This window comes from Pecten maximus, chromosome 6, assembly GCF_902652985.1.
Source record: "Pecten maximus chromosome 6, xPecMax1.1, whole genome shotgun sequence".
NCBI classification, from domain to species: Eukaryota; Metazoa; Mollusca; class Bivalvia; order Pectinida; family Pectinidae; genus Pecten; species Pecten maximus.
This window is the reverse complement of record NC_047020.1, coordinates 24,862,383-24,883,943: the sequence shown is the minus strand read 5'-3', so window position 1 is coordinate 24,883,943 and position 21,561 is coordinate 24,862,383. Positions and strand designations below refer to the sequence as shown.

General features: G+C 37.3%; 1 protein-coding gene across 3 annotated transcripts in view; it reads left to right on the top strand.

Annotated features, from left to right (window-relative positions):
* Positions 1-21,561, top strand: part of LOC117329332 (cGMP-dependent 3',5'-cyclic phosphodiesterase-like) — a 181,578-nt gene that overhangs the window by 78,066 nt on the left and 81,951 nt on the right. For all 3 annotated transcript variants that reach the window (XM_033887246.1, XM_033887245.1, XM_033887244.1), the window contains exon 7: positions 12,619-12,742. In XM_033887246.1, coding sequence (XP_033743137.1) covers positions 12,619-12,742 — 124 coding nt within the window. The remainder of the gene's footprint in view (positions 1-12,618; positions 12,743-21,561) is intronic.

Here is a 21,561-nt window from a genome sequence, read left to right as displayed (position 1 = left end):
AACTAAGTGTCACATTGTTAAGTGAATACGGGTTTAATAATTATCGGACATCTTGGGTAGTTCTCGCTAGTGTTGCGTACTTTTAAATAGATAGCTTGGGGTTTCTGGTACGTAAAAATCATAAAAAAAACATGGACTGACGGTAAGTTGTAAAATCCGGGTATTTTATTTAAGGTATTTAACGTTTGTAATTTCTACTTGTTTGTGAACCTCTGGGACGTGACACATGTATGTTGTTTGTAGGTCACATATGCCCGCTATAAATAAAACAACTTTCACTTTACGTTCTTTTAAAAACATAGTTTATTTTTTACTTTCTACAAAACAAAACAAGAATCATATCAGAAACATAAGTATATTTATTGTTAAAAAGTCTGACAATTAGACGTGTTTATGAAACGTCCCGGATTGTATATAATCAAGGGAGATAACTCTTACACGACAATTTTTTTGACCTGGTACACGAAATTCGGCAGTCCGGAAAACTCGTAATCCGGACGGTTTGGACTGGGAACGAAGGTGTTCGGATTATCGAGGGTCCACTGTATATGATTTTTGCCTGAAGTCCATGATCTTAACATTGTACTTAAATGTAAAGTTTCTGCAATGTATATCTGGCATTTTTCATGTGCACTTTCATCACAAGAAGATAATTAACACTATATCACACTCCTAAAATGTCACTTGACCTCTAAATGACCTTGACTTGGAGTGCCAGTGTTTCATTTTATGATATGATGAGAATCGAAAGCTACTATATCACTCCAAAATTAATTATAATTCAAGGTACATTATAATCTCTGACCTTTTGATTCACAACTGAAAAAAACATACTTCCTAGCTAGTGGACAAGTTTTACCCAAAGATTGCAAGCAACTATGAATTGATTGTTTATTGAAAGTGACATCTGATACAGTCACGCAGATATTAAATATGCAGGCTGATTGACATTGTTTTCTGCTGAATTTAATTCTCCTGTCACTCTCAAATGTCCTTGACATTTTGTTATCCGATCAAATACTACATGTAGGTGCACCTGTTGGTTTGACAGATCACAGCTGATTCCCAGTGTAAGCTTTTTTTAAAACTCTGCTTATGGTTTGATTTGACTCAATCAATATACCTGTCAATATCTTAAGTGAAAAATTCGGAGAAACGTATGGTTAAAAATTGACATCAGTTTCAAAAACTAAATATCTGTATAAATGCTTAAATATGACAAAATAGTGGTACATTATATTTGTTTAAGGTGTTCTTTTCAATTTACTAAGCTGTTTAACTTCAGATTGGATGCATTCAAATATAATTTGATATATAGGGAGGGTTGATAGCTATATGCATGTTAAATATATCATCAATATGTTATTATATGTTAAGATGTATTTCCTTCATAATGGTCAGATATTATTAATTTGTTGATGAATTCCTAATGTTATATAGCCTTTGATCAACTGAACATGGGGACAAGATATCCATGATTTTCTTTCCCTTATTTTACAGTGGTGTTTTTAGCCCACCATCATCAGATGGTGGGCTATTCGAATTGCCCTGTGTCTGTGGTCCGTCCATCAATCTCTCTATAAACAATTCTTGTTATCGCTATTTCTCAGAAAGTGCTGAAGGGACCTTTCTCAAATTTCATATGTAAGTTCCCCTAGGTCCCTAGTTATGCATACTGCATTTTGGGACTGATCAGAAAACAACATTGCTGACAGGTGGCCATATTGGAGTTTGATAATTGAAGATTGTTATTGCTATTTCTCAGAAAGTTTTGAAGGGATCTTTCTCATATTTCATATGTAAGTTTGTCTTGGTCTGATATGAAAAACAACATGGCCGACAGGCGGCCATCTTTTGATGTTGACAATTGGAAGTTTATTATCGCTATTTCTCAGAAAGTCCTCAAGGGATCTTTCTCATTTTTCATATGTAACTTCCCTTGGTCCCTAGTTGTGGATATTGCACTTTGGGATGATCGGAAGATCGGAAAACAACAGGCGGCCACCTTAGAGTTTGATAATTGAAGATTGTTATCGCTATTTCTCATATTTTATATGTAAGTTCCCCTTGTTCCCTAGTTGTGCATATTGCATTTTGGGAACGATCAGAAAACAACATGGCTGACAGGTGGTCATCTCGGATTTTGCTCCTGCTATATCTTGTTATATAATGTTGAAGAAAGAGTGAAAGAAGAGAAAAGATCAGTTTTTCATTTGACTGATATGGATCATTCAATAGTGGGTGCCAAGATCCCTCTTGGATTTCCTGTTTGCTAATTGAGGAAATATTATCAAAAGATCTTTATCTATGTCTAATTTAGCTATGATAGATAGAAACTAGTAGCATAAGTACATATCTGTTTGTGAAACATTATGTAAAGTACATTCTGACTGACATTTCTTCATACAAATTGATGTACATGAACACTTAAATCCTTGTGAAAATATGAACATGAAATAAGGAAAATACAATAAAATTTCACAGGGGAAGGGGCCTTATAATAATCTGCCCCAAATGTACCAAAACAAAAGTCACTGACTATATATAGTTTAACAGTGATACTCCTGTTAGAACTAGATATACAGAAGATCGGAGAAATACTAGTGAATATATAATGAGGTTCCCGATGCTCGCTCACTGCTGTCCAAGATGGAGAAATTTTAATCCCACAAATAGCCCTGTAATTGCTGAATTGTTAAGTGATGCTGTGTTGATTCCAAGTGAATTGATCCTTGGAACATGTTGGAGATGAGATCAAAGATTATGTATAGGCAGAGCACTGGGCCTGTCTACTTACATCCACACTGCCATCATGTCATATTCATCACTCAATATCAATGTTATAATTAAATACCAGGCTAACAGCAGTATTTCCGGTCTCGAAGGCTTAAATTGGCTAATGTATACTGGGTTGGCAACAGTTATTGAAAAATCATCCTGTAATGCATGTTATGGCCGATTGATTTGATATTGCTACCTGTATATATGGTCAATGGAAATTATTCCACAAACAAGGAAAGCTTGATATCAAATACCACTTGTTGGTAGTTAATCATGCATGTTGTCAATTTTGACGGATAAACACTAAATTGACAATCAGTTTAATATGACAAGATATATTGTTATTAGTCATTTACATGTTAATGTCATTACTGCACATACAATGTTTACATGTATCAAAATAAGTTTCAAGTTGAAGGATTAATACTGTAATAGCCTGGTAGCATCACTATGGGGTGGGGATTCAAAATTGTACAAATGATGGGGCTGACCCCCCAGGGGTCTGAGGGGTGGGGCCAAATGTGGTCAATCTGGCTATATTGATATAAACGACTTCTTCTCTGAAACCAAGCAATGGCTATCGCTCATATTTGCCTGGTAGCATCATTATGGGGTGGGGATTCAAAATTGTACAAATGATGGGGCTGACCCCCCAGGGGCCTGAGGGGTGGGGCCGAATGTGGTCAATTTGGCTATATTGATATAAACGACTTCTCTGAAACCGAGCAATGCCTGTCACTCATATTTGCCTGGTAGCATCACTATGGGGTTGGGATTTAAAATTGTACAAATGATGGGACTGACCCCCCCCAAGGGGCCTGAGGGGCGGGGCCAAATATGGTCAATCGGGCTATATTCATATAATTGACTTCTTCTCTGGAACCAAACAATGGATATCTTTCATATTTTACTGGTAGCATCACCTTGGGGTAGGAATTTGAAATTGTACAAATGACGGGGCTGACCCCCTGGGGTCTGAGGGGCGGGGCCAAAAGGGTCAGTTTTACAGAATTGATATATATAAATGACTTCTGCTCTGAAACTAAGCAATGGATATCACTCATATTTACCTGGTAGCATCCCTATGGAGTGGGGATTCAAAATTGTACAAATGGTGGGGCTGCCCCCCATGGGGTCTGAGGGGCGGGGCCAAAAGGGGTCAATTTGGCTCTCTTTATATAAACAACTTCTTCTCTGAAACCAAGCAATGGATATCGCTCATATTTGCCAGGTAGCATCACTATGAGGTGGGGATTAAAAATTGTACAAATGATGGAGCTGACCCCCTGGGGGCCTGAGGGGCGGGGCCAAATGTGGTCAATTGGGCTATATTGTTATTAACAACTTCTTCTTTGAAACCAAGCAATGGATATTGCTCATATTTTCCTGGTAGCATCACTATTGGGGTGGGCATTCAAAATTGTACAAATGGTGAAGCTGACCCCCCGGGGGCCTGAGGGGCGGGGCCAAGAGGGGTCAATTTGGCTGAATTGATATGAACAACTTCTCTGAAACTAAGCAAGAGATATCGCTCATATTTGCCTGGTAGCATCCTTTTGGGAAGGGATTCAAAATTTATAAAGGAAGGAACTAACCCCCACTCCCCCCGGGGTGCAGAAGGCGGGGTCAAAAGGGTCAATTGGTTTAAACAACTTCTTTTCTGAAACTAAGCAATGGATATCACTCACATTTGTGTGGTAGCATCCCTATGGGGTTGTGCAAAAAGTTCATTTTATTTCATGGATTAATGCATTTTTTTTACATCAAATCCTAACGTACCCATATAAAATGCCTATGATATATTGACATAGCAATACCAGTGACAAATATACTTAATCATCATTCTTGTTTCATATCTCATGAAATCCAGGTGAGCGATACAGGCCCTCTGGAAGTTTTACGTATAACTTGTCAAAACTGCCCCATATGTCTAATCTGAATCCCTGGTCCCGGCATTTTCCCTGTAAAATTATAGTAGTTAAAACCTGTATAATATGGAACTTGTCTATTTTGAAAATCAGCATTTTTTAACTGACCATGGTATAAGTATACGTCTCAAATTGACCTGCTCATGCAAACTGGCTGTCATGTTTTCTTGAAAAGTAACAATTTAAATTAATCTAAACAAACACTTCGAAGACTTTCACAATTACCGATTGTTCAGGGCAATGACCATGTCGCTGATTGAAGTGCCCATAGTTGTGATTTACCTGTGATTTTAATTGGCATTTCAATGGATGACGATTATTCACCACGCCAAAAGGATTATACTGTCACATAATGTGAATACTTTTTCAAATTTCATGTAAGTTCTGGCATGGACATAGGCAAGATGTGTTCTAACAGTTTCATCTAAAATCTGTTTTTCTCTCATTTTCAATGTTTGTGCATAAATTCTGTAACATTTAGGTCGTAGAGAAAAAGCAATGTACCGTTATAAAAACAAAAGCTACACATTGTAACACAGGTAAACACCCGGGGCTATGACCTGGCAGCGGTCGCTATGACTACGCACAGTGTCAAGCGATATTCTGTACAGCTGTCGACACGGGTGACTTGCCCTGACATTTTTTTCTCCTCGTGGTGAAAAAATCGTCCGGATTATTGAGGGAAATTTACTAATGAAAGTACGTTCCGTTCCCAAAATGGGCTTCCGGAATCGGAATCCGAATTTCCGGACTGGTGAGTACAAATAACGTTACGGAAATCCGTTCCCGTGCATCCATCCGGACTGTGAGTTTTCCGGACTATCGGCGTCCGGATTATCGCGGGTCCACTGTACTATCGATTTGTATCAAACTTAAAACCTTTTTTTTTATTACAAAAATAATTATTGTAAATAAAACGCCCAGATCATGAAACGGCTGACTTTTCCTCTGTTATAGTAAGCAATATAGAATAGCTGGGTTGTACATTTTCTTTGTTTTAAATTTAATTTGAAACCCATTTCTCAAATGTTGATTATTACCAATATCTATGAATCATATATCTGTGTAAACCGGCCCAATAATCTGGTCCCAGTGACATCTGGTTTAGACAGAGCTTATAATGTACCAATTAAGTTTCAAGTTAGTTTTTAACATACAAAGTTATTGATTTCAAAACCAGGTCGTCATATGAAACTTAAAAGCAAATTATTGAAATTTTGTTATATAGGGCTAATTTCATACACCTGACAGGCTGACAGCTAATAGCTTAAGAATGATAACATTGACCTATCAGTCAAAAGAAATGTTGTCAGCCAAATAAAATTAACATATGTGCAATGGAAAAAATTCCCTTTTATACAATACGTTCAATGGAAAAAAAATCCTCTTTATATAATACCTATCAATGGAAAAATCCCCTTTACACAGTTCCTAATTGAAAATCCAAAGAGATTTAAAGGTGTTTTGACAAGTGTTAATTAGGCCTAGGGTTGTCTTCTAGTTACTTATCATTGATGACTCTTGCAATTTTTGTTAATTAAGTTACATCCTGAATTACAGGTATTTACCAACCATCTCTCAGTCTTAAAAAAAACCGGTTAGATTAAGTAGTCAGATGCAACAAAATTTTAGCCAGATATCCATACAGTACGTACTATTATAACTAATCGGGTCAATAAGATACTTGTACAATTTGTATACTCACTGTGACATGTAGTCGGATTGATTTGTACAATTTTTGGTAATCTTTGGAAACAATTATGATAAGTATTAAGAAGCTGTATTCAAGAATCTCCTAAGCACTGGAGTCTTGAGGAGACTTACTGATAGTCTAAAAGCAGGTGCTTAATTGAGTATTTAATTACCACAATCCATTACTGGTGTAACACAGAAGACTGAATGTGTCCCCAGGGACCCGAGGCCTTGGTGTAGACTGATATGTAATCAATGAGGGCAAATCACCTCTTAGCTAGTGCATAAACAACATTGTACTAGGTTATTACTGAGCTTGTAAGTTTTCTTTGTGAATAATTGGACATTTGGCTTCATGACTATATTATATGAAGTTCACACACAATATCAGATACCATGTTGTTATATGCAGTTAGATATATGGTAAATATCATCTAATTCATGCCACACTCATAGAATGTTACTTTATACAAAGGGCTGTTGAGTGATTATACATATAGGTATCTCCTAGTTAATCTGAAACAGGAATTTATAATAGAGTTCATGGTTACGATTATGATGATCTGCATAAATGTTTAATATCCCCTGGCAAAGAGTTCAGGGATAAGGATTATGTAATGCTCATACAACTGTAGGTATGTAACAGTTCTTGCTCTACCAGTTTCATTAATGAACCAATAGTCCTGAACCTTCATACACTTACAACCATTAATTATCTCATTAAATGGTCAAAATTTCCTGAAACTTTATACAATTACTCACAACCATCATCTCCAGTACAAATTCATATTTCAGTCTCTTGTACGAGTTCACATTTCAACCATCTGAGGTCAAAAATGAGGACACTATTGCTATAGATAATCATACATACTATGAATTAATGGTCCATCTGACTTGTGAGCTTATGCTGTGTTTGGTCTGAAGCATCCTTGGGTGAAGAGGAACCAATTCAGTATAAATGGTGAGTCTATAGTCTCCAAGGGGCCTGAGGGGCGCGGCCCCAAAAGAGGAAATGTAGGAAATTCTTTAGAATTAAAATCCTTCTTTTTCTGTAGTAATCAAAATGGGAGGATCAGGTCTGAAGTATCCTTGGGTGAAGGGGAACCAATTTTTAAATGAACAGTGGGTCTGGCCCAATAACCAAGTGGCTCTCACAGAGACCTATTTATACTGTCCCTGTAGCATGTTGGGGTGAAGGGCTGCCAAGTATGTTCAAATGATTGACTTTGACATACATCTTGAAACAACTTCTTCTCAATAACCAAGAGGCTAAGAGACCTGCAATGATATCAGCATGCTTAATTGAAGGATTACCAAGTTTGTTCAGATACATAAAGTTGATCTACATTCAAGGTCACAGTAGTCAAATATGCTAAATATAACCAATGCAAGAGGCACATAAACCTCATATATAAGGCCTGCAGGGTTGAAGGGCTACCATATTTGTTCAAATGAATGACCTTGACCTACATTGGAGGTCACAGGGCTGACTTATTTCAATTACTAAGAATGCCTAGAGACCTGATGCAGTTTTCTTTTTTTCTGTTTTTAGGTCATCTGACCCGAAGGGTCAGGATGACCTATAGCCATCATGTTTCGTCCGTCGTCGTCCGCCGTCCGCCGTCCGCCGTGCGCCGTCCGCCGTCCGCCGTCCGTAAACTTTTCACATTTCAATCTTCTTCTCAAGTTCCACCAGTGGGATTAAGCTGAAACTTGCCAGGAATGATCCTGAGATGGTCCTGACCAAGTGTTGTTATTTTTCGGGTCGGTCCGAAATCCAAGATGGCCGCCATAGCCGCCATTTTGAAAACACATTTTAAACTTCTTCTCAAGTTCCACCAGTGCTGTTGGGCTGAAACTTGCCAGAAATGATCCTGAGATGATCCCGACCAAGTGTTGTTATTTTTCAGGTTGGTCCGAATTCCAAGATGGCCGCCATAGCCGCCATTTTGAAAAACACATTTTAAACTTCTTCTCCAGTTCCACCAGTGCTATATAGCTGAAACTTGCCAGGAATGATCCTGAGATGGTCCTGACCAAGTGTTGTTATTTTTCGGGTCGGTCAGAAATCCAAGATGGCCGCCATAGCCGCCATTTTGAAAAAACATTTTAAACTTCTTCTCAAGTTCCACTAGTGCTGTTGGGCTGAAACTTGCCTGAAATGATCCGGAGATGATCCCGACCAAGTGTTGTTATTTTTCGGGTCGCTCTGAAATCCAAGATGGCCGCCATAGCCGCCATCTTGAAAAACACATTTTAAACTTCTTCTCAAGTTCCACCAGTGCTATTGAGCTGAAACTTACCTGAAATGATCCTGATATGATCCCGACCAAGTGTTGTTATTTTTCGGGTCAGTCCGAAATCCAAGATGGCCGCCATAGCCGCCATCTTGAAAAACACGTTTTAAACTTCTTCTCAAGTTCAACCAGTGCTGTTGGGCTGAAACTTACCAGAAATGATCCTGAGATGATCCCGACAAAATGTTGTTATTTTTCAGGTCGGTCCGAATTCCAAGATGGCCGCCATAGCCGCCATCTTGAAAAACACATTTTAATATTCTTCTCAAGTTCCACCAGTGCTATTGAGCTGAAACTTGCCTGAAATGATCCTGATATGATCCCGACCAAGTGTTGTTATTTTTTGGGTTGGTCCGAAATCCAAGATGGCCGCCATAGCCGCCATCTTATAAAAAACATTTTAAACTTCTCCTCCAGTTCCATTGGTGCCATTGAGCTGGAAATGGGTGAGGATGTCAAGGAAGGCGAGCCAACATAGTGTTGTTATTTTTTTGGCGTCGTAAAAACTATGACATTGCAGCAATATGGCGGCCATTTTGTAACATGATTGCGCAATCATGGTTTTCCTGAACAACACCTATTTCAAACTTCTTCTCAAATTCCCCCAGTGGTATTCAGCTCTAACTTACCAGAAATAACCCTGAGATGGTCCTTAGCAAGTGTTATTATTTATCGGGTCGGCCAGAAATCCAAGATGACCGCCATGGCAGCCATCTTAAAAAACACATTTTAAGCTTCTTCTCCAGTTCCACTGGTGCCATTGAACTTGAAATTGGTGAGGATGTTATGAAAGGAGGGCCAACATAGTGTTGTTATTTTTTCGGCCTCGTAAAAACTTTGACATGGCAGCCATGGCGGCCATTTTGTAACATGATTGCGCAATCATGATTTTCCTGAACAATGCCTATTTCAAACTTCTTCTCAAATTCCACCGGTGGGATTCAGCTCTAACTTACCAGAAATTATCCTTAGATGGTCCAGACCAAGTGTTGTTATTTATTGGGTCAGTCAGAAATCCAAGATGGCCACCATGGCCAACAGTGCTACTATATACATGCTGCAGAGAATGCATACTACAATAATATAAGGGTTTTAATTTAGAGTCAGATGACCGTTAAGGCCCCTGGGCCTCTTGTTTTTTTTTTAAATCTAAATCTTCAGGACTTTTGAGACCTGACTTTGAAAGTCTGACAGGTCTCAAGCAATGCAAGGCTTGTGTAAATTTGTTTGGGAATGACACTTTTCGGCCAGGAAATATAATAGAAAAATATTACTTAATCTCATTTTACAGCTTAAATTGACTAATCTGGTTAATGGGAAAATGTTGTTGAGTTTTCTTCCTACACTCCTTAAAAATTGAATAAATATAAACCATAAATTCAGGGCAAGTGCACCTCGACCAGGTCAGGGCATGTACAATTTTAAGGATCTTGCCCGAATAAACACAAAAGTTAATGTTGAATCCTGAAATAGCAGGCAACAGTATTCATTTCATATAAAAATGCTGTTACTTAAATGCAAATGCAGCTGAGATATGGATTTTATTTAGTCACATCTCAGGTAACCTATTGCAATCAACTTTTGTCTGATTGCATTGTCTGTAAACAATTAACATTTTGGCTTCCTAATAACCAAAGGAGCAGGGTTATGATATTTGGCCAGTAACTGCATGCTGGGATAAAGGGCTATCAAGTTTGTTCAATGAATAATGACCTTGACCTACTTTCAACATCAGACAGTGGTCAATTTATTTGTCAAAATCTTTAAACATGCCACTTCTTTCTGACAATGAAGATCATGATATTGGGTCAGTTAGCATGTCAGGATGAAGGGCTATTAAGTTTGTTCAAATGAATTATCTTAAACCTGCTTTCAAAGGTCACCAGGAGTCAAATGCTGGGAGCAATTCACATATTGTGCAGAACCCTTTTAGTTCAGATTTTGTAAACTTGAGCAACCTCAATTAATTTTCTCATAAGTTTTGAGTGCTGATTATGACAGCTTCGATCTGCCTGTAGGTGTGTATCTTAACTGCGATTACATGTTGAGAATTAAATGCACTCTATCAGATTAAGGTCACTTTGTGTAAAATTAAGGTTTCTTGTTAATAACATTTTCATATCTTATTGATCTTCATGAAAGGTTGCAGAACTATATTATAAAGCATATATTTTCAATTCTACAAGGAATGTAAAAGCATTTTATAAAATATCTTTGAAAGATAGCTAATATATGTGTATAGATATATATAGCTGGGATGATGTACTAGATGACATATATATGTTAATCTACAATAACACATATGTGACATCAGTTGCTTCCCTCACACTTGATGTACATCTCTAAAACTAGGGAGTTGACAGACTGCAGCTTCATAAGCTAAGATGAGCCTGGCAATATCATTATAGCATTGGTGTCTCGAAGGTTTCACACCACTTGCATGCTTTGACAGACCAAGCACACACCACTGAAGAATTTGTACTCTGACAAACATTGGTACAATAGCTCAAAAATCACTGGATATTGTGTAGCCTATATCTGTATGCTGGCTTGGCCTAGCTCAGTCCTGCTCGACTACACTGCTCCCAGTGCAAAAACAGATCAATGGAACGAGAGTGTTGTCAGGACTGTTACTGCTCTATGCTCTGTGTTGAGTTTTTCCTTTGGACAGGAATCACAATGATAACGTCTGGCTCCAGGAATTGTTGCTTGCAAATTTAATTAATTCCTATAGTACATGTATTTATGACGGAGGAGCTGTTGAAGGCATTGATGTTTTCCTTTATTTGGGATTTTACTGCAAACCACTGCCAGCTACATGTGTTACAAACATTTGTTATACTTTGAATTCACCTATAGGGTAAAAAAAGTCTGGCAACATCTGTGATTTTCTGGAATGGTGTTCTATTTAAAGGCAGAGGGCATATTTACATAATAGTGGAGTGAATTTAAATTGTCATTGCTTAATATTTGAAGTAGATTATTTCTATCTGGAGTAAGTGCTGTTTACTGACTTGAATGAATTAAAGTTACTTTTGGCAGAAGACTAGCATGAAATGAAACCGCATTACAGCACATGTGGGAGTCTAGTCATATTGAGATGATATCTCAATAACATAATACAATTGTTATATGATTCAGTGGAAATATATTGATCCCTCAGCCTAATAGGAAATATTGCAATGTCAACATCAGGGATAGCTATAATATTTTCTTATTACTAATTTAGTCACAGTCGATCAGAAATGAATGTCCCTGTTACTGTTATCAGCGGCTTCTTACAGCAGTCGAGAACATATCAGACTTGAAATTGTGTGTGAAGACTGTTAGCTTTAACAACACATTGTATTGTTCCTTGTGTTAGTTATTGTTAAGCAATTTCTGTGATGTGTTTAGGCAATTGTAAGGACTGTGCTAACTCATAATTACAACATACACGGTTTGTCATTGTTGTGGCATTATACACCTCCATACAACAGTGATCAGGATGAAATAACTAATATTTGTTACTGACCAAGATTCTTTGGATGTGAATTGTTTGTTCTATACTAAATGGAAGCCAATGGATTAAAACAGCAGGAAAATCAGATACTGGTTTGTTACAACACAACAGTTTAACCGTTTGGAAATTTATTGAATGTCAATGAAACTGAACTGCACATCCAGGCTGTTTGGTTCATTAGTCTGTGAGGAAGATTGCAAAATGCGATTAATTGTGGAAATTTTCCCAACGGGTAAATTGATGTTGGTGAAATAGTGCTTTCACTAAGGAAAGTGTGGCAGTGTTGGGCAGGAGCTATTTCAGACTGAGCTTAATACCCAGTGACAAGAAACCCAATTACACAAATGTCACTGTGCTATTCTTGAAAAGTGGTTGTTAGATTTTAACTCTAGAAATCATGCATTCTTGTTTATCTCAGATTGTAGCCTGCTACAGGAACATGTGCAAGTGTGATGAGTCAACGGGGGAACAGTACCGCGAGACCTACGCCCCGACACCCTCCACAACGACATCCGACAAGGACGCCATCGTCAAACTATGCGGTGAGTATATATAGAGAGATATATACAAACCAATTTGACTTCTTTCCCGACCAGTATTGATTTTAAGAACACAACTGTTTACAAATCGGCTGTACATAAACAATTTACGCCATGAATTCATCACTCCATGCCTGTTACTTTCAAACAGAACAATGTCTAATTATGTTATCTAAATAGTATCAAAATTGTCCAATACAAATCCTGCATGACCACCAGGCTAATTTGACACATCAAGTTATGCTGAAGCTTTGCAAGAAGGAAGTGTTTAAAGAGTTGTACTTTGTTGTTACACTTATTATGATAAGCTTATCATTATACATCAAAACAACACTTATTATGATAAGCTTATCATTATACATCAAGTTATATAATTACATCATGCATAGTTCCAAGTTCATTGTCGTTCTATGGAATTCTCTAAAATTCTTCGCAAGAGTTACTAGATCTTGAGACATATATCTGAAATGTGCTGGTTTGGTGTTGCATATTCATACCATTGTCCCAAGTGTTTCGGGCAATTGTTATGTACCCGTATGGAACGTGCCTGAACTATAAACATGCTGTTTCTAATTGATCCCAATTGCAATTGAGAGTAAATTTTACCTGAAATGTCACAACCTTGCTATGTGGGTAAATGTTATATTCAAAAAATATTATCCAGTCTACATTTGCCACTATAATCACTAGATGGTGTACTGTAAAAAGTACCATTTTCAATCCTTAATCAAATTCTTGTTGTCTCTATTTCGTGATAAGAAATGCAAGGATTTCTCTCAAATTCTTATGTTGGTTTGACCTGTAATGGTTCCCAGCTGTGCATGTATTGTCATCTTTGAAACCGATAAGAAAAGAACAAAAAGACTGCCAGGTAGCTCTTTTGATTTTTGACAATTTGAAGTATATTGTACTGCTATTTGTTGGAAAGTTCTGGAAGGATATTTCTCATCTATTTGTTAGCTCACCTAGCCAGAAGTGCCGGTGCATGAGCTTATGCCAAGGGGTAGCATCCGTCGGAAGTCAACATTTCCTTTGAATCCCTACTAGTCCTGAACACCTGAATGGATTTTAATGAAATTTGGTCTGGAGTAATATTATTGGGCACAGATCTATGTTGTAAAAATGAGGGGCGTGGCTCCCTTGGGACCAGAGGGGATGGGCACCATAGGGTAAATTTAGGTACATGCCTTAAATCCCTACTAGTCCTGAATGACTGAATGGATTTTGATGAAATTTTGTCCGGAGCATTACTGGGCGAAGAGGATCCAATGGTATATAAATGGTGGGTGTAGCTCCTATGGTGCTGGAGAGAGGGGCCTGATATGGGAAATATTACAAAAGGTTTGAACCATTGTTGGGAGAGGCAGTGAAAAAAAGTAAGAAAAATAATTGTAATATAAGTTAAATGAAAGTTGTTTTCGTTGATTACTGAATTATCAAGGAGGGAGATGCAGGCCCTATGGGCCTCTTGTTCCTCTTGGTTCCAAATTTTGTCTGACAGACAGAGGGTCGTCTTGGATTTTGACAGTAGAGTTTGTCAATGCCTTTTTCATTTTGTAGTGAAAGGTGCTAATATCTTGTGTCTTTTGTCTTTTTGCTGTAATCAAGTCTGCTATAATCTGTTTGTCACAATTTAATTCATTTGAATAGTTGCATGGTTCAGAATATTACACATGTACTAGACATTCTTTTGAAATCCATTCTAAAATTATATGTTTATTGAGTTTTGGGGATATTGCATCTCCCAATAACAATCAGTTGGCATTTTTTTCATTCTATTTTAGTTGTCCCATAGGGTGTCAGCACTTTAGGCCCTAAATAAGCATCAGTGAACAGCATTGACCTCAAATTCAAGGTCACGGTTATCAGATCTGCTATAATATATCAAAACTCAGGTGACCATTAAGGCCCATGGACCTCTTATTTTTTAAACTGGAAATAACACAACTATTTCTATCGCAGTTTAAGTGGTAGCTTAACCATTCAGTTGCCTATATATACATGTATGTAATGCATGTATATTTTATGTACCAATTAACACACTGACATACACAATAACTTCTGTCTCACCAATACCTAACAGAGAAACAGCATGTCGGGTATATGTACTCCAGCATATTCATGAACCCTTAGTCTAGGTAATTATAATGGATGGCTGAAGGATCACAGAGTACACTGTTAGCACTAAAGCATACTGATGCATGCCAAGAATTCATAATACATCCTGGCTACAATAGTGGGTAATTAGGGATTCATTATGATCAATAAACTGGTGTCTCTATATCAACGCAGTATCTTCCATCATTTACTCTTAGCATGATAAAATTATTATATCACACATAACATATAAGAGCTTGGTAATGATATCTCTAGAAAACTTGGAAAATATATCAAGTAAGATAAGACAGAAATAGATAACCTCTCGGTAATGTTGAGGTGGGGACCGAGTGAGTCATAGAGTGCAAAAGATTGAATGGATCAACTTCTCTGACATTTACCATGTAATTTTCCCAAACTTGGCCGAAATGATTATTATAGAAAGTGGTTATCAGAATCTGACAAATAAGATATCTTGGAATAAAGAATTTATTCTGTTGCTCATGACTGTCTGTGACAATTGGTGTGTTTTACCTATTTTTCATCCATTTAATGAAAATACCAATCAAATCTCAATATACTTATTTTGCGTCCAGTTTTCATGAAATTCCAAACAAGGATGCTGGAATAAGAAAATTACAAATTAAGATTTTATTTAAGAAATGTAAGCAGAAATGAATATCAGTGTCACTATGATACTGATATTGACTCAGGTCACATTGGATTCAAAGGTGATACTGATATTGACTCGGGTCACAGTTGATTCAAAGGTGATACTGATATTGACTCAGGTCACATTTGATTCAAAGGTGATACTGATATTGACTCGGGTCACAGTTGATTCAAAGGTGATACTTATATTGACTCGGGTCACAATTGATTCAAAGGTGATACTGAAATTGACACTGGTCACAGTTGATTCAAAGGTGATACTGATATTGACTCGGGTCACAATTGATTCAAAGGTGATACTGATATTGACTCGGGTCACAGTTGATTCAAAGGTGATACTGATATTGACCCGGGTCACAGTTGATTCAAAGTACGTGATACTGATATTGACTCGGGTCACAGTTGATTCAAAGGTCCTCGGGATCTACTGGTCATTATTATAACAGTTTTGTCTGGAGACTGTATGTCTAGTTGAGGAGGGGAAAAAATAAAATAAAAAGCTTTTGCCTGTATATGCTTTTACATTGGTCAATGCAGGGTCTTGATACCTGGTACCAGTAGTATGCTAGGGTGAATGGCTGCAAATTTGCTCATAGAATGACCTTTACCTACTTTCGATGGCACTGTCAAATTTTCTAGGATGTTCAAATATTTGTTCATGAACATTAAATGTAATATGAAGACTGTGTGTCGTTATAATAAAACAATTGCAATTTAGCTGCTTGGCCTGTAGGAATGGCTGAGTCGGCATTTAATTCAAATTCATCTTTTGCATATACCTAGGTATACAGATGTAAATTGTTATTATCGTATTTTCTTTTTTATACGTTCAACCTACACTTGATTCAAATATGATTCAATTTTCTTTTTATTGCATTTTATATGCTTAAAAAACAAAATTGAAAACATCGAAATTTAGTGCGGAAATCATTATCATAATTCATGATGTAATTTCTTTATGACATTACTCCATGTCAACTTGAGAGGCTATTTTGAAAGGACTGATCAATTTAATTTAAGCATGTTCTGCTGTCATCAGGGAATCTGTGCTTAGCTAACGTCAAGTAAGTATTTTGTCAAAAACTAGCTGAATATTTCAGAAATACAGCAAAATAACCCATTTATCCGATTGGGAAAATCGGCAAGTTTCAATGAAGTGAATACAAAGATTCGTCTTGATTGGTCAAAAGCAAAAAAATGATAATTTCACTGCAAAACTTACATTTTCATTCCTCATCGCTGCAGTGAAAATAGAAGTTTGATTAGTTTGAAAAAATTCTAGGCAAAAACGCAATAAAAGCTATTATTTTCTTATACATTAAAACTCGGATAAGTAGAAGTTATGAGCCCAAGCAAAATAATAGATTTATACAACGGTTCAACTTATCCGTGTCTGTGTGAATATATATATATATGGAGACATATTACTCGCCCGCGTATCATCAGCTACTAGGCCAAATACATGCTTGGAACTATGGTCAAAATAAGCAATGAATAATAATAATCAAGTGAATTTCTCATGACAACAATTATTTGTTTATTTGATATTTAAACAATAGTATACATGGTTACAGATCAAAATGAAATACATGTATAAAATAATCTTTGCCATGGACACGCAATTTGCACACCGATAGTTGTACACATTACAGCGTAATTATATAATTCTATGAAAACGATACATATAGTAAAAGGAGATCGATAAACATGTATATTGTACTTAAATTATTTCTCTTAAAATCCATCTATAAGTTATTTACACCTTAATGTTTAAAATGTTTGACAAACAGCCAGGGACTAACAATAGGCTCTGGTTAATACCGTTATGGCTGATCAGTCACACTCTGTCAGTCAAGCCCAGGTCAGCAAATTTTACCAGAGACAGCATAATGCCTCAATGTTCAACACAAAAATGGAAATATTGGTATAGTTTAGAAGGGAGGGACCACAAAATATATTGACACAAACGCAGTATTTGATTAAACAGTGTTCAAATCATCCGTGTTTAATTTACTAAGATGAAGAATGGGAAAAATCGGAATCAAACAAAACGTTCGACTCATCCGATGTAGTCGATTCAATCATGTTCAACACAAGAGTCTAGAGAGTTTTACTGTTTGGTATGGAATTGACGGTGAATTTAAAAACATGTATATATATATAGTCCGTTCCTGTGATATATAAAACAAGAATGTCTGACAAACCACGTCTTCGGCTTCCTCAACTTATCTCATTGGTAAGATATAAACTGCATATGCTTTTCAATATACATGAGCGCCGTGTACCCATAGGACTAATGTTTCAAGCTATTCTACAAACTGCAAGAAATCAAAAAAAAATTTGGTCATGCAGGTTGTAACATTAACCTTGATATAGTCTGTCTGCCATTGATGTCCAATAAGATTTCGGCTCCATGTACAGCGAATTTGGGAATTTAGCGGTATGAGTAATGTCCCCTATGAAATTATAAGTTTTTGTTATCGAACCATGCAGCTGGCTGAGGCTGACATTCTTCTGAACATTTGCAAAGATTCTTTCCAAGTACAATATGTCTTGAATTTTATTTTTTATATAAAATATGACAAAGTTTTAAAAACAAATTAACTGATGTAGACCTATATTATTTCAGGGTGATGTTCTAGCAAAGTTTGTGAATTATTCACGTCTGTCATTTTGACCGACTGATCACATGATTGCTAAATATAGCCAAATCTCATATCTCATGAAAAAGTTACTGATGAAACAAAACAGGAAGTGGTATTGTCATGCTACATGTAAGATAATATTACTGTTGAAATTAATAACCATTTTGTTTTCCATAGGGAAATTTACGCAGTCATGCAAGTTCTTTTTTTTCTCTCAATATTTTTAGTTTACAGCACGGAACTGCATGATCTAAGTAAGGAAACTTGTATAGATCTGTGCGTACGGTTAATCCAACACCTGAGAAGCTTTTTACAGAAGATATTGTTGAGAGAAAGGAAAACGAAAAATCCTTTATTAGAACCACTGAACCAAATTCAATGAAATTTGGCAGGAAGATTCCACGGCCATAGGTCAACAAAAATTGTAATTTATACACAACACAAACAGTATAGAAGTTCAGACAAAAATGTATTGATTTACTGAAACGTATAACTTGTTCAGGCTTTTAATTAAGATTTGGCATTCTCAGGGGCTGCTCATTCTTACATTGAATACGAAGATTAACTAAATACACTTAACTCTATACTGCTAATGTCGGGGCGACCCCCAAGCTTGAGCGCTCCCAAGCTTATCTCCGAGACTTGGTAGTGAAAGGAGCGATCCCCTTAAACTTGAGTGATCTCAAGCCACGGAGTAAGTAGCTGGTAGCAGGCGACCCCGCCGAGACTCATTTCAGAGTGGCTAGGTAAGTGAACGTGAATTACGGAGCGATCCCCAACAGGCACTTACATTGACTAGACTCTGAACAGCTGGACAAACTCCCCAAGTCACACCTACCTATAACTCAAGATACATGAATACAATGTACCAGTTACATAAACTACATGCTACTAGTGGGGCGACCCCCACGCTTGAGCGATCCCAAGCTTAACTAAGAGACTTGGATAGTGTAATGGGAGCGATCCCCTTGAACTTGAGTGATCTCAAGCCACAGAGTAAGTAGCTGATAGCAAGCGGCCCTGCTAGAATGTTTCAGAGTGACTAGATAAGTGCACGTGAATTACAGGGCGATCCCCGACAGGCACTTACATTGACTAGACTCTGAACAGCTGGACAAACTCTCCAAGTCACACCTACCTACCTATAGTTTACAAAAGAACCTGACAATGTACATATCTACATAAGAAAATAAACATAAAATAATTAAATGAATTGGGGGTGAAAAATTCACCGAATTGCACGTCCAAATCGAAAGAAGTTACAAATAATCTTGAATAAAAGTAACTGAATGAGAGCCCCCAAGAAAGAAATATATACATTGTATACAAATATCATGGACAATGGTAGAATTAAAATGAAAAATCAGCATTCATAGCATTTTGCGCTTTCTGTATTGTGGATGGATGGGTTCGAATATACCGAGTAAAACAGTCAGACTTCCATCGACCCAACACTTGAAGTACATGACCTTCTACACCAGCGGCTGCACCAGCAGTACAAGCACCAATACGAAAAGAATGGCCATTGAAAGATTGGTCATTAAAACCCAACCTGGCCAAAGCTTCTTTTAGGTAACACAAGAAGGTAGCTCTTGTAAGTGGTTGAAAACAAATTTCATTATCTACAAAAAGAGGAGAATTATCAACCGCCCCTTGCTTAAACCTAGCTTTTAGGTAACTGGTCATAGTCAAGACTGGACTCAAAATATCATTGTCAAAGATAGACACATAAACTCCCAGACCGAAAGGATCAGTCTTTGAAGTTCTCAATAACAATTCAAATTTAGACATATCACTGTCAACTGTAACATCTCTAATTTTTATGAGCTTTCATTAACAGATCTGCATGTAAATTCCCCACAACGTAAAAAACCGTAGAAGGCAGTTTTAAAGGCACACAACAACATAAGATCTATAAATGGGGTAAAAACACCCCCAACGAGAGCAGTACATAACTGCTGCAGTATCGGAAAAGTAATTGGCAGGCGGTTCCGTACCTTAAAATTACATTGAGTTTTCTTCACAGCACGTAAAATATATGGCAAGCGTAAAGATGTGCTCACCGTATCACCTAAACCATGTTTGATATAATGAAAACGAATACCTGCTAGGTACAGTTTGATTGTGTCCAAGGCATCTTGGCAAAAAGTTACAAATATCAGTAAAATTTCCTCCGATATCTGGGGTAAAGTACCTGGTAACCACGGTGCTACTAGGCGTTGTGTAGTCAGAAAAGCCAAGAAACAAGTCAAAGCTGACTTGTAAGTAGCCAGGGTAGATTTACTGAGGGAATTATCCCACCACTTAGAGAGGTCAACGTTCATTCCATCAGAAGTTCTTGTACTGGACGACACGGCGTGGCTTGTTTGTCTGCGAAGGGTGCTAGCTCTCTGAATTTCTTCATCTGCCAACGAGAAAGAGCATCAGCAATCAAGTTTTTTGTTCCCATAATGTGTTGCGCATGAATAATAAAATTGTGTTTAGCGGTGTGGAAGGTCAAGCGTCTCATTAACTTCATAATACTTGGAATTTTTGACCTGCCTTTACTAATAATCTCCACTGTTGCCATATTGTCACAATAAAAAAGTATTCGTTTACGCGACCACAAATGACCCCATAACACACACGCCATCACAATCGGGTACAGTTCAAGCAGTGCCATAGACTGCTTTTCTTGAAGTAACACTGCAGGAAAATAGCCCTGAAACCAACTTGCACCGTGAATTCCTCCAAAGGAGGTACAAGTAGAATCTGTGAAAATATATAGGTCTGCTGCTAGTGTGATGTTGTCGTCCATGAAGAAAGATACACCGTTCCAAGATGACAAAAAGTTTGACCACATAACTAAGTCTGAACGCACGGCTGATGTTAAAGTAACTTTTTTTGATGATGTAATTTTGAAACAGATGTAGACAACTTGATAAGGTGTGATACGAAGGAACGACCTGGTCTAATGCTGGCAAAGTTCATATGTCCTAGAAGACTAAAAAGCTCCTGTTTAGTACAGGTTTTACGTTGCGAGAAAGAATTTAAAATCTCACGGATTCTGTCAATTTTTTCCACAGGTAATCGAGCTTCCATTTTTTCTGAATCTAAACATACACCCAAGTATTCAAGACAGGTACATGGTCCGGCCGTTTTGTGAAGAGCTATATATATATTGGAACACCCAAATTGTGGAAAATCCTTAGGAACTTTGTCATAGTATCCTGAGCATCAGCAAGTTTTGGTTCCAGAACTATGAAATCATCTAACAAATGTAATACATGCTTAATCCTATACATGTGTCGCGCTATCCAGCAAATTGCCTCTGAAAGATTATCAAATATCTTCGGACTAGACCTACTACCGAAAACAAGTCTCACAAAGAAATAAAAGTCTCCTTCCCACGATATACCATGCAGGGGC